At 33.8% G+C, this 17153-nt stretch overlaps 2 protein-coding genes across 3 annotated transcripts; one reads left to right on the top strand and one right to left on the bottom strand.

Moving 5' to 3' along the window:
- The first annotated feature begins 2103 nt into the window (after positions 1-2103).
- Positions 2104-3698, top strand: NDHT (Chaperone DnaJ-domain superfamily protein). The gene is made up of 2 exons (XM_085700900.1): positions 2104-2513; positions 3193-3698. Exons 1-2 carry the CDS (start codon positions 2119-2121, stop codon positions 3608-3610), a joined length of 813 nt encoding a protein of 270 aa, XP_085557026.1. The 5' UTR covers positions 2104-2118; the 3' UTR covers positions 3611-3698.
- A 78-nt stretch (positions 3699-3776) lies between these two features.
- RANBPM (SPla/RYanodine receptor (SPRY) domain-containing protein) lies at positions 3777-15556 on the bottom strand. 2 transcript variants are annotated; one of them, XM_085700898.1, is made up of 10 exons: positions 15081-15556; positions 13836-13982; positions 13265-13351; positions 12022-12067; positions 11009-11085; positions 8046-8208; positions 7226-7294; positions 6018-6077; positions 4693-4779; positions 3777-4382 (listed from the first exon to the last, which is right to left on the bottom strand). In XM_085700898.1, the coding sequence occupies exons 1-10, from the start codon at positions 15485-15487 to the stop codon at positions 4107-4109; spliced, it is 1419 nt and encodes a 472-aa protein (XP_085557024.1). In that variant the 5' UTR covers positions 15488-15556; the 3' UTR covers positions 3777-4106. The 2 variants fall into 2 exon arrangements, with proteins under 2 accessions (XP_085557024.1, XP_085557025.1); XM_085700899.1 differs by lacking the exon at positions 7226-7294.
- Positions 15557-17153: the final 1597 nt, after the last annotated feature.

Here is a 17153-nt window from a genome sequence, read left to right as displayed (position 1 = left end):
GTTTGAAACAATTGGTTCTTTTAAGTACTTCCCTTGTACTTTAATAGGGGCCCAATATGAAATTACCTAATTAAGCTTTGGTGAGATTGCTAATTTGAGTCTCTTTTCTTCTATGAAAATAAAAATAATTTGTTCAAATTATATATATAAAAAAATATCTATCTGACTTACTTGTTTATGATCCCAGGTGCAATTCTTTTAGGAGGCAACCTGAAAAATGTCTATGCACAAAAAATTTGCCCTCAATATTGCTATGATACAGTTGCATATATGACTTGCCCATATACAGGTGATAAACACCTCGATCCAGCATGCAATTGTTGCATTGCATCAACTGGATGTGTACTTTATGAAGCAGATGGAACTCCTATTTGTACTGCTAAATGAAATATATTTGTGATGTGAATATCTTGTTCACATACACAAAGATCACTCCTTTGAATATCTTGTGATGTGAATTTGCCCTTATAATTATTTAAAACTATAGGTTTAAATTATTTCCTTGCATCAACTGGATGTACAATTTAAAAGCGTATGGAACACTTATTTGTAAATTGTAATATGGATGTTATGTGAATGTCCATTCACGTACACAACAAAGATTACTCTTCTGAATTTCAATAATTATTTTGTAATATTTGTGGGAAGAAATTATAATAAATTGTAATATTAAAAATACAACGATTATAGGCTTATATTTCATGCTTTATGTTTTAATATTTCATTATTTTTTGGCTTCAATATTGAAACTGTTTCGAAGAATTTATGAAGTTGTTCTCAACTTGTTTTCATAAGTTCTCAAATATAGCTTATAAAAATAATTTATAGTATATATAAAAATAATCTAAAGTTATTTTATCTTTTGTTATAAAAATAGTTTATACAAACTTATACATAAGTGTTTACCATGATGAGCGCTTGTGCTATAGCCTATAAGCTGCAAATTAATAAGTTGTTTATCCAAACAGGCTAATGTCAACCAAAAATAAAAGTATATAGACCAACTTGTCAATATCTAAACAGCTTAATACTTGATAAATAATTCCTGTAATTAATCATATTAGCAATTGTGGCAGACATGTTTTCGTTAATCAAATCAAATTAGCAGTTTTAGCAATTGAAATAGCTTATTACTTATTACTTGGAAATAGCAATTTGATACCAATTGTTTTGCAGGCTGATAATGACATGTGGATTTGACAACTTCATTCCTCTTCAAAATACAATGTTAATAATGTCTACAACTTTTTGACATCAAGGGATCAAGCTTCAAACAATGATCATAATACTCTTTATTTGGCACTAGGAGGTTCCTCTAAAAGTCAACATCTTTGTATAGCGTCTTTTGCAAAATTGTGTTCCAACAACCGATAACTTAATCAGACGAATGGTCCTTCAACCAAATACATTTTTTTGCTCAGGAGGATGCGGCTCACAAGAGGATTATGATCATCTGTTTTTGACCAGTGACTATTTTGGACAAATTTGGTATGAAATTTATAATTGGCTCGAAGTGGTTTCAGCTAAACCAGCTCGAGTAAAGGATCACATGCTTCTTTTCTGATCGTTAGGTGGCTTCTCAAAAAACATTTGTTCTGCATTTTATTTAATTTGGCTTTCTTGTGTTTGAATTATCTGGCGTGACAGGAATGCTAGTGTTTTTCAACAAAAGAGGAATTCAATCATTCAACTTATAGATAAAATTAAGTTTCAATCCTTCTGTTGGTTGAAAGCAAATCATCCTAATTATGTTTTTAGTTATCACATGTGGTGGTTTAATCCCCTTTTATGTTTGGAAGTTATCACTTAATTTATTTTAACTTTTGTATTTTAAGCGTGTCTACATTATGGCTATATCGCTTTTTTTTTTCTTCCATTGTTAATCTAGTGTAACAAATATTTCTTCTACCTTAGTTCTTCTGTGGCACTCCTTGTGCTTGTGAGACTAAGTTTTGGTTAATATATTTCATTTTAACTTTTTTTTTAAAAATTAATCAAAAAATATATGTCCACATATATTGGAATATAGTTAAATAATTCGTCTTTGATTAATTAAAATTAATATTACAAATTCCATGTCCCAGATTTATTGTGAACCACAAAATATCATAACAGAACATGGGGCATGTATTGAACCTGAGCATTCCAAAATCTAACCATAACTATTTCTTTTGTTCCACCCTCATGGCTTCAACAGCAACACCTTCTCCACAAATTCTACTATTCAATCCAATCTTAGGAAACACCAAAACAATAAGAAGAATAAGATTTTTTAGGATAACAACAACCTCAAACTCTCACTACAGTTTGCAAGTTCATGCTTCTACTAAGGACACTCAAGGACCACAAAAAGCACCACCTGGAGTTGACACAAGAATCCATTGGGAGAATGATGATGAAGGTTGGATTGGAGGTAGCACCAAACAGCAACAAACAAATGCAGAGGAGAAACCTAAGAAGCTTTTGGGTGAAGACTTTGCTGATTTGCTCAATTTTCAAGGTTCTCATTATGAGTGAGTTTCTTTATAACCGTTTCCTACAAAAAGTATAAAACACCAAAAACCACTTCGATTTTCTATTAGGTCCGATTGTAAACTGAATTTTGCCTTGAAATTCAATTTTAAACTAAAGTTCGTATAAGTATGTGTTTGGACTAGCTTTTACAAGGCAAATATCACGTCCCGAGGCAAGCTATACGTGAAAATCCCGAAGCTACAAAAGCAAGCTTTTGTAAAAACGTGAAAATTTACCGTGATTTTATAAAAACCACCGGCTAAACCAAAAGAGCACTAAGTATAACTAAAGCATTTCAGCTAATGTTGAATAGTTTGGATACGACTTGAGTTCAATTGTTGGCTAAAAGACTAAAACAACTATTAGTCGGACTTTACTTCCTTTTTGATCAAACTCTGACATAATCGGTACATGTTTTGGGTTAAGATAAAAATATTAAGAGTTTGTTGCATTGTAAACTGATTTTTTCAGAATGAAGTTCATTTAAACTTAAGTTTAGTCAAGATACTATTATTAAATTCTGTTTTTCTTCAGGTAACATGAGAATTTTCTTTTCGTTTTAAAAAAAGAAAAACTGGTGCATAAGTTGCCAACTTACTAGTTACCAGAGATTTGTATCATGAGAAAACTTGTTTATTTAAATGACAAGAGTTACTGAATAATGGAATATTTGTGCAGATTCTTAGGAATATCACCAGAAGCTGATGTAGAAGCAATCAAAGTAGCATTCAGGAAACTTTCAAAGGAGTATCATCCAGACACAACTTCACTCCCTCTAAAAACAGCCTCAGAAAAATTCATGAAATTAAAAGAAGTTTACACTGTTCTGAGCAATGAAGAAAGTAGAAGATTCTATGATTGGACCCTTGCTCAAGAAGTTGCAAGTCGCCAACAAGAGAAACTGAAAATAAAATTAGAGGATCCTTATGAGGTAGCCTTGAAGAATTATGAACCTGTTCCAGACATGGTTGATCGTCTTGGTGGGAAGAATATGAAGCTTAGTGATCAAGCTGTTTCTGCTATCACTATTGATATTTTTATCATTATTTTTTCCATATGCTGTATCACTCATGTAGTTTTCTTTAAAGAATACTGATAGATAGTTAATCAATTAGAATCTGTATCTGGAAAATTGTATATGTTATGCTATAGAATTAAAGGAAAAAATAACAATTGAGGACCTATTTGATTTCTGTTTTCAACTTTACTTAAAAAATAGTTTTTATTTTTAATATAAAAACATGTTTTTTGCACAGTAAATTAACGAGTATAAGTAGCAATTTTATTTTACAGCTAAAATTGAATACAGAAGCACAACAAAAACATAAACAAAAGCTTGTATATTTTACAGCTAAAATTGAAATCATGACTAGTTCAATTTCTAATTTCCATCGTTTTGATTATTAAAAAGTTACAAGCTTACATGCATATACACAACCCACCCCCTTAAAAGATAGTCAACATAACATGTACATAGATGGGAGGACTCCACAGCATACAGACCCGAAGATCAATATGATCATTTGGCATTGTTACAAAACCAAAAAGGGTGATATGAACAGCAGAGTTAGAAGATCAATAGAGATATAGCACTAGCTTCTTTTACCACTGCTAAGCACTCTTTGAAGTTGAAAAGCTTCTCCTTGCTCTCCACTCAACGATCGTCTCTCTAAGTAACATGCAGTGAGCTGTCTTAGTAACCTCTCAAGATTGGAGTGCAGGCAATTTTTCGTTTCTTTTATGTTGGGATTTGTAGACAATATCATTGCATTTACTGCATCGGCTACAACTTCGCGCTGCGAGTCTTTCAGAAGATAACCAACGGCAGATTCCAATGGTCGTTCATAGGCCAGCAAAGCAACACAGTCCTAATAGAATAAAGAATCTTGAATTAAATTTAAGTATTAATACCAACAGGAAACATAGACATGCAAAACTCTGATATGATCTTGGACAGTCTTAACTAGTAATGTGTTGAATGGAAATGAAATTGCACATGTTTATCCCTTGCGATACAAGATTAGAATGATTATATGCTTTGAGCAGCAGATTAAACACCCCTTATGAGAGTTTGGTATCAACTTGAGATACTAGCAGTAAATCAATAATCAATAGTAGTACCAATTTTTTATTTTTTTTTGAAACAAGTAGTACCAAATTATCGGTAAGAAAACCCACCTGAACTAAATCCTCAAAGAGAGGCAACCCAAAAAATCTTGACAATTCTATTCTTCCATATTTGACAGCCTCCTCCAGTGATCCCACCTAAATATCACATGGAACAAATATCAAGGTCTTGAAAGTTATACAACTTACATATAAAGCTACGTGAACAAAAGGACAAATTTTAAATGAGTAACAATAACTAACAAGAAAAAATGTATAATGTCAATCAAACCAATAGCCTAAACCCATACTTTACTACTAATATTAAATGAAAATAAAGAATATTACAGGAAAATAACTCTAATGGCTTAAATGCGTTTTTGGTCCCTTAACTATATTATTGGTATCGCTTTGGTCCCTTAACTAAAAAAAAGATTATTTGAGTATTTTATCTTTATCTCCGTTACCTGTTTTGGTCCCTTCCGTTAAATAAATTCAGAAAAACGTTAGGGTTCATGATCTTCATCACCAACCCAGATTTTGGGACCAAAACGATACCAAATAAATACTTAAGGGACCAAAATAAAATTTACATCCAGAAAAAAAAAACACAGAAAATCCAAAAAACCCAGATTTTTGAACCTTAATTTTCACCCATTTCGAATTCATTCTGCATAATCTTACTCTTTTCCTGTTTCAAATTCATTCTGCAGAACCTTACTCTTCTCCTGTTTCGAATTTTTGAAGGATGGGTTTTTCTAAAGGAGGTTTTTTCAAATTTGAGCATTATGCATAACTCTTCTAAAGTTTTGATTTTGATAATTTCCAGGATGACCCAGTTGAGGACGGTGACTGTTTTGAGGATTTGAGAAATTGGGTGTGTTGTTATTTGACATGGTGTGAATATAAATTCAAGTTTTTGAAAGAGTGTGTGTGTGCATGGGGGTTTGAAGAAGTAAAGAATAAGAAGAAATTGAAGAACTCACAAAAGGAAAATGATACGGTTGTTTGGATTGAAATGGATGTTTTTGAATGGAAAAATTGGAAGATCATGAAGAAAATTGGTTTTTTTTTTTCTGGATGTAAATGTTATTTTGGTCCCTTAAGTATTTATTTGGTATCGTTTTGGTCCCAAAATCTGGGTTGGTGATGAAGATCATGAACCCTAACGTTTTTTTGAATTTATTTAACGGAAGGGACCAAAACAGGTAACGGAGATAAAGATAAAATACTCAAATAATCTTTTTTTTAGTTAAGGGACCAAAGCGATACCAATAATATAGTTAAGGGACCAAAAACGCATTTAAGCCAACTCTAATTGCAGATATACAAATGATGTACAAGAATATAGGACAGGATTTCAATAGTAATAAAACCAAATATTGAAAGGAACATACCCGAACTAGTTCGATAAATTTTTGGCAATGAAGCAGAAAACACATAGCTGATGTATTGTCCTGCAGTAGCCAGAATTGATTGTTATTACTCAGAAATGAGATTCTCAAACCAAGACAAAGTATTAACAATGCATTTAATTGGGTCCCGCCAAATTTATATGGGACTCACATGATTTGGTGGGAACCATGTGAGTTTTTCCAATAAAAGAGTGTTAGAAAGTGTGTTAGAGAATGTGATGCTAGCACTCCTCTTTGATCTATGATAGTTGGATCTTTTACAGAAAAGGGAAAAAAAATTGGAGATATAACTGGATCTTAATCTTATTCAGAATGGCCATATATGTTGACATTTTGGAAAGAGGTAGTTATTTCAAAAAGACTATAAAAGCAGAATGAGTGACCATCAGAGGATAATAATAACAACGCGTGACATAACCTCCATAAGGGGCGGATGCACTTGTAGTGCGTTGGGGGCACAAACCCCCACAAAAAAAAGAATATATTGGTAGTACTATTATATATCTTTTCACCCCCCATAAAACTAACTAAATCCACTAACTTAGACATATCCCCACTCACCATAAGTCTAACTTTTCAGTTTCCTAAAAATGATTGTTTGATTATATATATATATATATATATATATATATATATATATATATATATATATATATATATAGACACACACACACACACACGGAGAGAGAGAGAGAGAGAGAGAGAGAGAGAGAGAGAGAGAGAGAGAGAGAGAGAGAGAGAGAGAGAGAGTAACATATTGATAATGTTGACAATGAAAAAATCATTGAACATTTTTCAGAATATGAAAACTCGTAAAGGATAATTGTAATTTATATAAACTTTTATGTATTGAGTTTTTTTGGTCATTTGAAAAAGTTACATTATGGTTCCACCAAAGGAAATTTCTGGATCCGCCACTAACTCCGTTACATTATGGTTCCAGCTTTAAAACAGAACATAACAATTAACAATTTTATGTGCAGCAAAACTCTAACAGCTACCCTTACAATCACTACAAACATTCCCTCTATCAAGACTTTGCATTAAGCAATTTCTAGTACAAGTTAAAGATCGCATAATACCCCATGGTGGATTTAATTTCAATTTTAGTAATCAGTATAATTGAAGTCAAATTAGAACCAGGATACAAACAACTTTGTAGACAATCATTATAATCTGAGATAGCACACCTCAGCAATCTGGGGATACCATTCACGCAATTTACCAAATGCAGCATCAATCTCCCCATCCCTGATTAGCTTCATTGAAACAAAATAGGTAAGGCCGTGTAAGTTCGTAAATCAGCAACTATATGCAGCAAGCATATCAGAATAACAGTAACAACACAAATGTCAGCAACAATAATGCCTATCAATAACAATATAGGCACTTGATATGATGCTGACAGTATAACTCGACGGTCCTAACTAATCAAGTAATGACAATTTTCTAACAAGATATTGGGACTCCCCTTATAAGAGGACTCTTTTGCCTGTATTTTAATTTGAGTGTAAACATTATATCCCTCTCTCCCCTATTCATTTACAATTCATGCCATTCAGAAACTGAACAACACCAACGCTCATACTTTCCAAATTTAATAGAAGATATTTTCAGAGGGGCAAGTATCACCACAGGAGTCCTGACCAGTGCCAGAAACAATGATTACAAGCAAAAATGGTTGTTGGAGCATGATGATGGCAATGGTTTTTGAAGTAAGCAACAAAATCATATGATAACAAGAATATGATATTGATTTTAACTTTTATACTTGGTGCTAGAAATTGTTAACTTAGGGACTAAGCTGAACATTATAAAATTCGTCCTTTTTAGTGACATAACATTCCCATTCAACATGAACACCAGGAAAAGGCTCAATTTGAGGTCTAATTACATACTTCAGTAAAGCATATCAACTAAGTTCCTCCTACATTCCCTTGTTTCCTATCATAACTATAGATAGATCACAATTCTAGAAAGACACCCAAAAGCTGTGAGAAAAATAAGTACCTGCCGTAGAGTCTTTCTGTGATTCAACGCATATGTTGTTTCCTGGTCATCAATACCGTTTTCTTGCACTATATTTATAGGAGGAATGGTACTCCTGCTAGCCTCGTCAAATGAATTCAATGTATCTTCATAGCCATAGTGTAGCAGGTAGGAACGGACAATTCTGGTGACAAGCAGTGTTAATTCAAAAATATTAATACATATTAATGACGTTCTTATATTAGTATTAATTCCCACAAAAGCCATGAATGTCAGAGCCTAGTGAAATTGATTAACATCAACCTTCATAAAGTAAGTTTTTGGGTCTGCATTAAATACTTGAGTCATGGAGATAGAAACTGGTACTAAAATACAAATTAATATTAATATTACAATAGATTTCCCAGAAATTCGAGAGTTGGGTCTCTCCCAATCCTTTACCAAATAACTGAATTCCCCCTTTCCATTGTCCCATAACTTCCAAATTTATAATACAAATACATAACTGCCACACATAACCATAACTGTACTAGTTGAAACAATATATAACTGCCCTCCTAATTAAAATATGATATAACATAACTGCCTTATTTCAATAATCAGAACCGTCTAACCCATGGTTTGTGTTTGGAGAATAAAGCAGTCTGAGTCATGTACATTTTAAATCGTTTTATATTTTGTGCATCATTTATTCTTGTGTTATGTTTGTCGGCTAAATTTAGGATCTGATCCTAGTCCATATATAAAAAGTACTCAATCTGAGACATACTGCTAGTAGCAGTACACTGTCTATTCTACTCCTTTCTCCACTCATGATCACCGTTGGCAACCGAAATATAAAGCCATAAAGCAAACACGAACACTTGAAAATAATAGTCATATTCATTTCGAACATGTATTCATGACATGTCAGACACTTCACAAATACTGTCAATTGTATATCACAGTTTTTTTACTTACAAACTAATATAGATGGGAAAACCACGATAATTAGATAAATGATGGCAATTAGGAGTCTATAATGACTCATGCTAACTGTAATTTTAAAATTTTATCTTGTGCATGCCTATCATACGTGTCCTGTATCACATCATTTTTTTGGTGACCTGTCCTGTATCGCATCAGTGCTTTCTAAATAAACACCCCTGAAACCTATGAATACTACCATTTTCTTTCTACAGCTACAGTAATTAACCATCATAATGAAACCTAAAGTCCTGTAACCAGTTTCATGTTCTAGTGGCTGGTGCTAGCTTTTCTGCATCCAACCCATCATTTTCTTCAAAATCTTAATCCTTCCGGTAACAATTATAAATGGCAGGAAAACATAACTCAAACCACGTGGAGATTGAAACAAACCAGTTACACAATGCATTCCCCACTAAAAAATTTCTTACTTTCGGAGCAAAACACCAGAAGAGAAATTTGAGATGAGAAAGGTAAATCTACTTCAACACACGCAGGTAAACCTCGGGCTCTCTTACAAATGAAATAATTTTATGTTATAAACTCAAACTATTTTGAACAAGTCTAGAATCTTTTGATAACTGATTTATCCATAGGAGAAATTGAATTAGGAAACAATGGTTTGTTAGTGTTTATTTTATATACAGATAACTGCAATTTCATCAAACAGGATTAGGCTTCAATTTGTACAATTACATAAACAGAGCTTTAACTATATTACTTTTAGCACAATCAAAATACCAAGAGCACTGAGGTTCTACGAACCACATAATCGTACTACACCTTGAGATATTAATTTTTCTGTTGTCAATAGCGGTCAAACGCGACGCGATCGCGGCGCGGAGCGGCTGAAAACAGCCTAGCGCGTCAGAACGCGACCGAGTCGCGCGTTAGGCAAAAGCGGAACAAAACCAGGTTTCGCCGCCGCTTTTCATGGAGCAAGGCGGCCAAAAAGCGGGTCAACGCGGGTCAACAAAAAAATCTCATCAGAAACCACAAAATCTCATCTCTGTTCTCTGTTAATCATCCTTTTTTTACAGTCAAAATGAAGAAGGGGAAGAAGTGAAAGAATGATTAGAGATCTAGAGATCTAGGAATTAATATGATCAAGATGAAGACGATCTAGGGATAAATCTCATCCGTTCTCTGCTCTCTCTTCATTGTCCTTTTTTTACAGTCAAAGTTAGATCTGTCAAAAAGTGTGGCGGCTGGGAGAGAGAAAGACAGTAGGGGAACTAGGGTTAGTGTATTGTATTCTTGATTGGATTGGGTCCTTGGGCAAGGCCCAATGACATTAGCTTACAGATTTTAAATAAGTAAATAACAATGGTAAATAACAATGGTATTAATACTAAATGTGAACGCAAAATAAAATTTTCATTTATATTAATAAATTAATAAATATATTTGTTAAAAAATAATAATAAATATATGCTTCATTTATATTAATATTAATTATTAAATACATTTTATAATAGTATTTAATACTAAAAAATTAATCATCTTTAATTTCTCATCTATATTAATACTAAATATATTTTTTTCATACTTTTTTAGTCCTTAATTAATAATATAATATTTAGTTTTAGTGTCCGCGTCATGTAATAGCGCCCGCGTCGCGCCTGCTTACCGCGCCGCGTCAATTTTTGGGGTGGCCGCGCCGCGCCGCGTTTCCGCTTTGACAACTATGTTCATTTATTAAATTTAGAACCCAGGAAGCTATGTTAACATTGAAAATCTGTGCAGTGAAAAAGAAATCTGCACTTAAACATGTGCATTATAAGCTCCTAAGGAATTAGTCCTGAGTTACGTAATATTACTCTGCTACCAACATACCAAGTACCAACGACAGATACAAACACTAAATATAATCTACAATAATAAGATCCTTTAGAACTCATAGTAAGCTTGCATTACGCTTAAAATGATTGAAACTGAATAAAAAAACTAATCTAAATAAAAATATAATAAAAATAAAGTTCAATAACAAAGTAGTTTTAAGCGTAATTTTTTCTCACCCATAACTGGCATTTGGTGACACAGGAATTTCCTCTGTTTTGATTTGTTGCTTCATTCTTTCTTGTGCTTCAAATTCCTAAACCAACAAGATAACTATTTAAGAGAAACAATGAGAAAGACTTGAAGCCAAGTGCATCCTACAGACTTTAGAAACCATGTGAATTGTAAAGCAAAAAGGGTTATGGGCTATGATGCACGGATACGGACACGGGACACGACACGGACACTAACACGCCGACACAGCTTAAAATTTGAAAAAATCACATAATCCAGTGTAATTACAAGTGTCGGTGTCGTGTCGGTGTCGGACACGACACGTGTCCGACACCGGGACACGCCTAATCCGAGGAGTGTCCGTGCTTCATAGGTTATGGGACATTGATCATAGTGGCTGTAGAAAATCACATTGAAATTATTTAGTCTATTATCCAACCCTTGTATGATCTTAGATTCATGGGATGGATGGCAAGGTTCTCTACATACCATCCTCCCAGGGCCTACAGATGGTAACCACTTATGCTACTGGATAACCCCTTATGCTACTGGATAACCTCTCACATATACACTTACAGGCATTTTTTTCATTTTAAGGAAATTAAACTTTAACAAGAAAAGGACAAATCAATTTAAAAATGTGAAATAGAGGCCCTAGAAAACCAACATGGTCATCAAATTGTGAATCAAATCACTGATGCCAGTCACTGAATCTTGAATCAAGAAGTATCATAAATTATAAGATTCTTGGTCAATTATTAAATGGCATAAAAAATATTATATACCACGTGATGAAACATTTTGCAATAAAATAAGTAGACAATTTTTAAAACAACCGAAATCTACTTTACCATGGTGCTAGCTGAAAAGCAAAGTTTTGCAATAATAAATCACTGGGTTGGAAGAAAATTTAACGGTTTGACCTATTTCAATAATTGCAATAGAGAGTATGGTAACATGCTACTGTATACACTAAGATGTACACAAGGAGAAACAACATATGGAAAAAAGTTCACACCTTTAGGTCAAAGGTGAATGGTTTCTGCCCAAAGTTGACATGTACCCTGTTAGAGATAAATGAAACACAAGATTAAACACTTCAACTATTGATCAAATGAAGCTGCTATTTGAAACTAAACAGAAGTACTGTTTGAACTTTGGAGAACCATCGAAATGGAAGTAAGGAAAAAAAAATCATGGTTTTAAAAATGTACGCATAAGATCAAAATGACAAGTCACAAAATAAATAAATAAAAATGCTGAAGATAGGAGTTAAACCTAGAAGAATCATACTCAGATAAATTTAACATAAGAATAATTACACTCCCCAGTCCCCTCACTAAAATTTTCATTTACTATGAAGACCTCCCATCTATTATGACATTAACATTCAGATTCTACACACTCTCTAACACACTTTCCAACACACTCTTTTATTGGTCAAAATTTATGTGTCCCACCAAATTTATATGGGACTCGCAAGATTTGATGGGACCCATGTGAATTTTTCCAATAAAAGCTAGTGTGTTAGAAAGTGTGTGTTAGAGAATGTGATGTTAGCACTCCTTGAATATACTACAACCAAGCCTTATTCCACTAAGGGGGGTCGGCTACATGGATCAAATTACGCCAGTGTTCTATCATAAACCATAATCCGATTCAACTCATTAATCTTTATATCTTTCTTAATGGTTTCTCAAATTAGCTCTCCTCGAATATGATCTATGAAATTTGGATCTTTTACATAGAAGGGAAAAAATTAGAGATATAATGGGATCTTAATCTTATTCAGCATGGTCAATATGTTGACATTATGGACAGGTGGTTTTTTCAAAAAGTCTATAAATCCAGAATGACCATCAGAGGATGGTAAAACCCACAAACCTTTCTTGTATATAAGAATGGTACAACTAACTCCAAAACATTGTCGGTCATTGAGTTAGCTGTTAGCTCATTTATTTTTCGTCGTCGAATGTTATTCACACACTAGTTCAGTTTTATGAGATGAGAAAAGAGAATGATGCTTCATTTTGGTGTTCAGAACTTAAACTACAAGAACAGTCTGTGAAATTTGAAAACAACTTTTATACTAAAATAAAATTCAATGCAATTGACTGCTAAAATCTGATAGATTACTTTACACATATACACAGAACATAGATATCTAACTATACATCTGTAAAATAAATAAAGAACTTGAATAAAGAAGCATGTAGCCATCCATTAAACAAATAAGGGAAAAAACCAGAAGTACAACATACTCTTCATTCTGGCTATGAACAGCAACAGTTGGGAAAAGGGGACCCTTCATTTCTTTACAAACTGTGCCAACAACTTGTCCATTTTTACTGCAACAAACAAAAGGAGTAAAAAAGATCTTGTCATCAAGGAGACAAATGGGGATAATTGTGTAAACAAGCAAAAAAGAACAATCAATCATAGAATAAAGTCAATAGTGCATTGAAGAATGGATTGTCAACATGCAACTGTACACTATCCACGATTTTGTATAACCAACCACATGAAAAACAAACAGCATGCTCACTTTCTGAAAACATTTGGCAACTTCATTTCTTGTTTTCCCTTTTAGTTATTATAATGAAAATATTGAACTGTATACATTTCAGTTTCTGTTCACAATATTATGAACAGGAAACAACAAAAATAAACAAGAAATGAAATGAAAACAATAGGACAGTTTTGTAATTAAAAGTGACAACATCAGGAAAAGAAAATAAAAGGGGGAACAAAAAAAATATTCTCGAACTATATACAGACCCTAATGGTTCCGAAAAGGATTCAACGGAGAAAGTAAAGAAACAAGTGGATTACGTGAAGAAGAATTCCTGAGCAGCATAGTTAATTCCAGCACCAACTATATCACCAGTGGTATAGGTTGGACCAAAAGCTTCCCCTTTACCCTGTCCACGATAAAGGAAACCATCATCCCCGTGATATCCACAGCTATTAGCCTCCCACCTATCATCAAATAACAACAATAATAATTACATTTAAACATATATTCCCCTCCAATTGATTCGCATAAACAAAACAGAGTGAAAACACAAACAAGTTTTACAGCTAAAAGTGAAAACAATTTCTCAAACCAAACAGACAACAACAATAATAGTAAGTACAGTACAAATATATGTAGTTAGTAGTTACATTCAATCAATTCTACTTTCTCACATTATAACCGGAGTTGATGCTTCAGACAGTGTCATTTGTACCAGTGCTTCATATATTGTAAACATCACAAAAACCAGAACCAGATTTTCAATTAAAAGTGAAAACAAGAAATGAAAATATAAAAAAAAAAAGGGCAACCCGGTGCACTGAAGCTCCCGCATATGCAGGGTCCGGGAAGGGGTCCCACCATTTGGTGTATTGTACGCAGCCTTACCCTATTTTTACACAAGAGGCTGTTTCCAGGACTTGAACCCGTGACCTTACAGTCACATGACAACAACTTTACCAGTTGCGCCAAGGTTACCCCTCAAAACAAGAAATGAAAATATAAAATATAAAATACTTTTAAAAATACATCCTCATCCAATAGATTCACACAATGTCACTGTAAACTGCATAGCACCAACACTTCAAATTAAAGACTTGATCAATGCCCGACACAAACACAACACCAACTCCTTTAGTTACATTCAATCATTTCCATTTTCACACACTTGTCTCAACATCACAAAAGCACTAGCCAATTTTGCAATTAAAGTTTGAAAACAGCATCGACACTTCAGATTGAAAGCGTGATCAATCAGTGTCACCGATGTGTCTCGGTGCCTGACACAAACACAACACAAACACATTAAGCTACATTCAATCATTTCCATTATCTCAAATTTGCCTCAACACCACAAAAACACTAGCCAATTTTGCAATTAAAATTGAAAACAACACCGACACTTCAGAGTGTCTGACATGTGTCTAGTGTCCGACACGCACACAACACCAACTCATTTAATTACATTCAATCATTTCCATTTTCTCAAATTACTATCAACATTGCAAAAACAACAAAACAATAATAAAAAACAGATTTGTCCAAAACAAAGAATCACTCACCCAGGTTGTCTCCTCATCTTAAAACTCTCCGTCGTAAACCCAATCGAAACCTGCCCTTTAACACCAGCATCCTTAACAAAAATCTCAAAATAATAAACAATCCTCTTCATCGGTGCAACTTTATTCGCTTGAATAACACCAACATCATGACCATGAAGATTCACACTCGTATACTTCACCGAAAGCTTATCAGTAGCAACAACAACAAAACCACCTGATGAATTTATCGTATTCAACTCACTCGGTGATTCCTCTTTCTCTTCATCATCAACTTCGAAATCTTCTGAATCTAGTTTCGCTTTTCTACGACTCAATTCTAAGAAATGGAAACCTAGATCTTGATTTTGAATTTGATTTTGATCTTGATCTGGTTTTTCGATAGTGTTTTTTCCGTTGGTTTCTTTCATTGATTGGTGAAATTGGGAGAATGTGAAACCCTAATTTTGGGAATTGGGTGAAAATGGAGATTCGATGATGATTCAGTTATGGAGATGTGTAATTACTTATTTAACCTTTTGCTCTGTTTCGGTTGGAACGAAATGAAATCAGATTCTTTTCTTCTCCTTTCTGTTTTTCTTTTTACACTTTAATTTGTACGATTCTTCGGTCACCATAATCGATGTGTTTGATAGTGAGCAACTCTTACATAGGCACAAATTAAATAAAATTCGGAACAAGTATATATAACTGATAAAATTTAACAGAAAAATGATATTAAGTGATGTGGCTTAATTATTTCTCTTTAAAATTTATTATTTATGTGTGTATGCTCAAATACTTTTAATTTGAGATTGTGACAAACTAAATATTTTGAAAAATATACATATTAGATAGCATATACAAGGGAATCCCATACTTTTCATACTTTTTTAGCTGAACTGCCTTCTCTCTCTAGAAATTTTCCTCCTCCTTCTCTCTAAACACAAACAGTAAACTTCAACCTCCTTCTCCCTTATCCAAATTTCAACGCAACGATGAAGATTATGGGATGGTGGTGGTGCAACGAGATCTGTTCTCTGCACCACCGTCACATCCTCTATCATCTAGTGCTTCCTTCAGGCTCCATCTTCGCTCCTCTGATCTGTTCGTTCGTCAACATCTTCGTCGTTCATGGGGTTCACGAGTTCTTCAGATTTGTGGGTGTTTCAAAGGTCTGAGTGTTCGTGAGGTGTGGTTGTTTGCTACTGTGGGTATCCGATGGTTTTTTTGTTGTTGATGTTTTCTGTTTTTGCTTTGTTTTTCTCTTTTGCTACAGGAAGATGAAGTTGGGTGGCGGGATATCTCGGCTTGTTTGGTTCGTAAATCTCGAGCCAGGTTTTTTCTAGGTTTGAGATGGGTTCTCTGTGCCCTGATGTGATCAAAAGAGTTAGGTACATAGACGCTCCGTGTTTACGGTAGTTGTTGTTTATCGTACCTTAAGGACTTTATCTGTCGCGGTTGTTTCTTGCAATCGATGGTGGACTGTGATAACAAGACCTATGCGTGCTTCAGTTCGTGTTGGTTGGTTTAGCCTGAAAGGGCTTTTAGCTTACTTCGTCTAGAAGGGAGTTGTTGGAACTTGGATCGTTTCTGTGTTGGCAAACGATTCATACGCCTTTTAGAAGCTCTAAATGCTCACTCCGCGTTTTTTTGCAATTCGATTTCGTGCCCACACGTGGGTTCGTTGGATTGTCTATGGTAGTGATTGTTTAAGGTCGTGTCTTTTTTATACCACTTATGTGCTGATATGTTGTATACCCACTACGGGTTGTTTTTGTGGTTTACTAGGTCAAGTACATGTCCCCCCCGGCCTTATACTTCCTGTCTTTTTTAATTTAATTCCTATTTTGGCTTTAAAAAAACTAAGTATTTCTCTTGGTCGGGTAAAAAAATAAGTAATGAACAAAACAAGAGACAGAGCAACAATTCACAAAGTAGAATAGTATTAGACAAACTTGTATGGTATTGAACAATTTATTGTCTTATAAATTTTTTGTCGACAAAAAGTTATGTTGGTATTTTAGACAACTTATGTTTGGGAAACAATGTAAAATTGAAGTTGTCATGTCATATCCTTCATTTTTTTAGCAGATC

Source organism: Medicago sativa, chromosome 4, assembly GCF_051527215.1.
Source record: "Medicago sativa cultivar Bolivia chromosome 4, Bolivia_mono, whole genome shotgun sequence".
Classification (NCBI taxonomy): domain Eukaryota; kingdom Viridiplantae; phylum Streptophyta; class Magnoliopsida; order Fabales; family Fabaceae; genus Medicago; species Medicago sativa.
Note: the sequence above shows the minus strand (reverse complement) of the source record. Positions and strands in the feature narration are given on the sequence as shown.

What these genes read in the sequence shown, in the direction of transcription:
- NDHT (XM_085700900.1), top strand. Translation starts at nt 2,119, where the DNA reads ATGGGGCATGTATTGAACCTGAGCATTCCAAAATCTAACCATAACTAT. An exon ending in TTTCAAGGTTCTCATTATGA is followed by an intron (nt 2,514 to 3,192) that starts GTGAGTTTCTTT and finishes ATATTTGTGCAG; the next exon opens with ATTCTTAGGAATATCACCAG.
- RANBPM (XM_085700898.1), bottom strand. Translation starts at nt 15,487, where the DNA reads ATGAAAGAAACCAACGGAAAAAACACTATCGAAAAACCAGATCAAGAT. An exon ending in GTTCATAGCCAGAATGAAGA is followed by an intron (nt 12,068 to 13,264) that starts GTATGTTGTACT and finishes TATCTCTAACAG; the next exon opens with GGTACATGTCAACTTTGGGC. An exon ending in CATTCACCTTTGACCTAAAG is followed by an intron (nt 11,086 to 12,021) that starts GTGTGAACTTTT and finishes TTGTTGGTTTAG; the next exon opens with GAATTTGAAGCACAAGAAAG.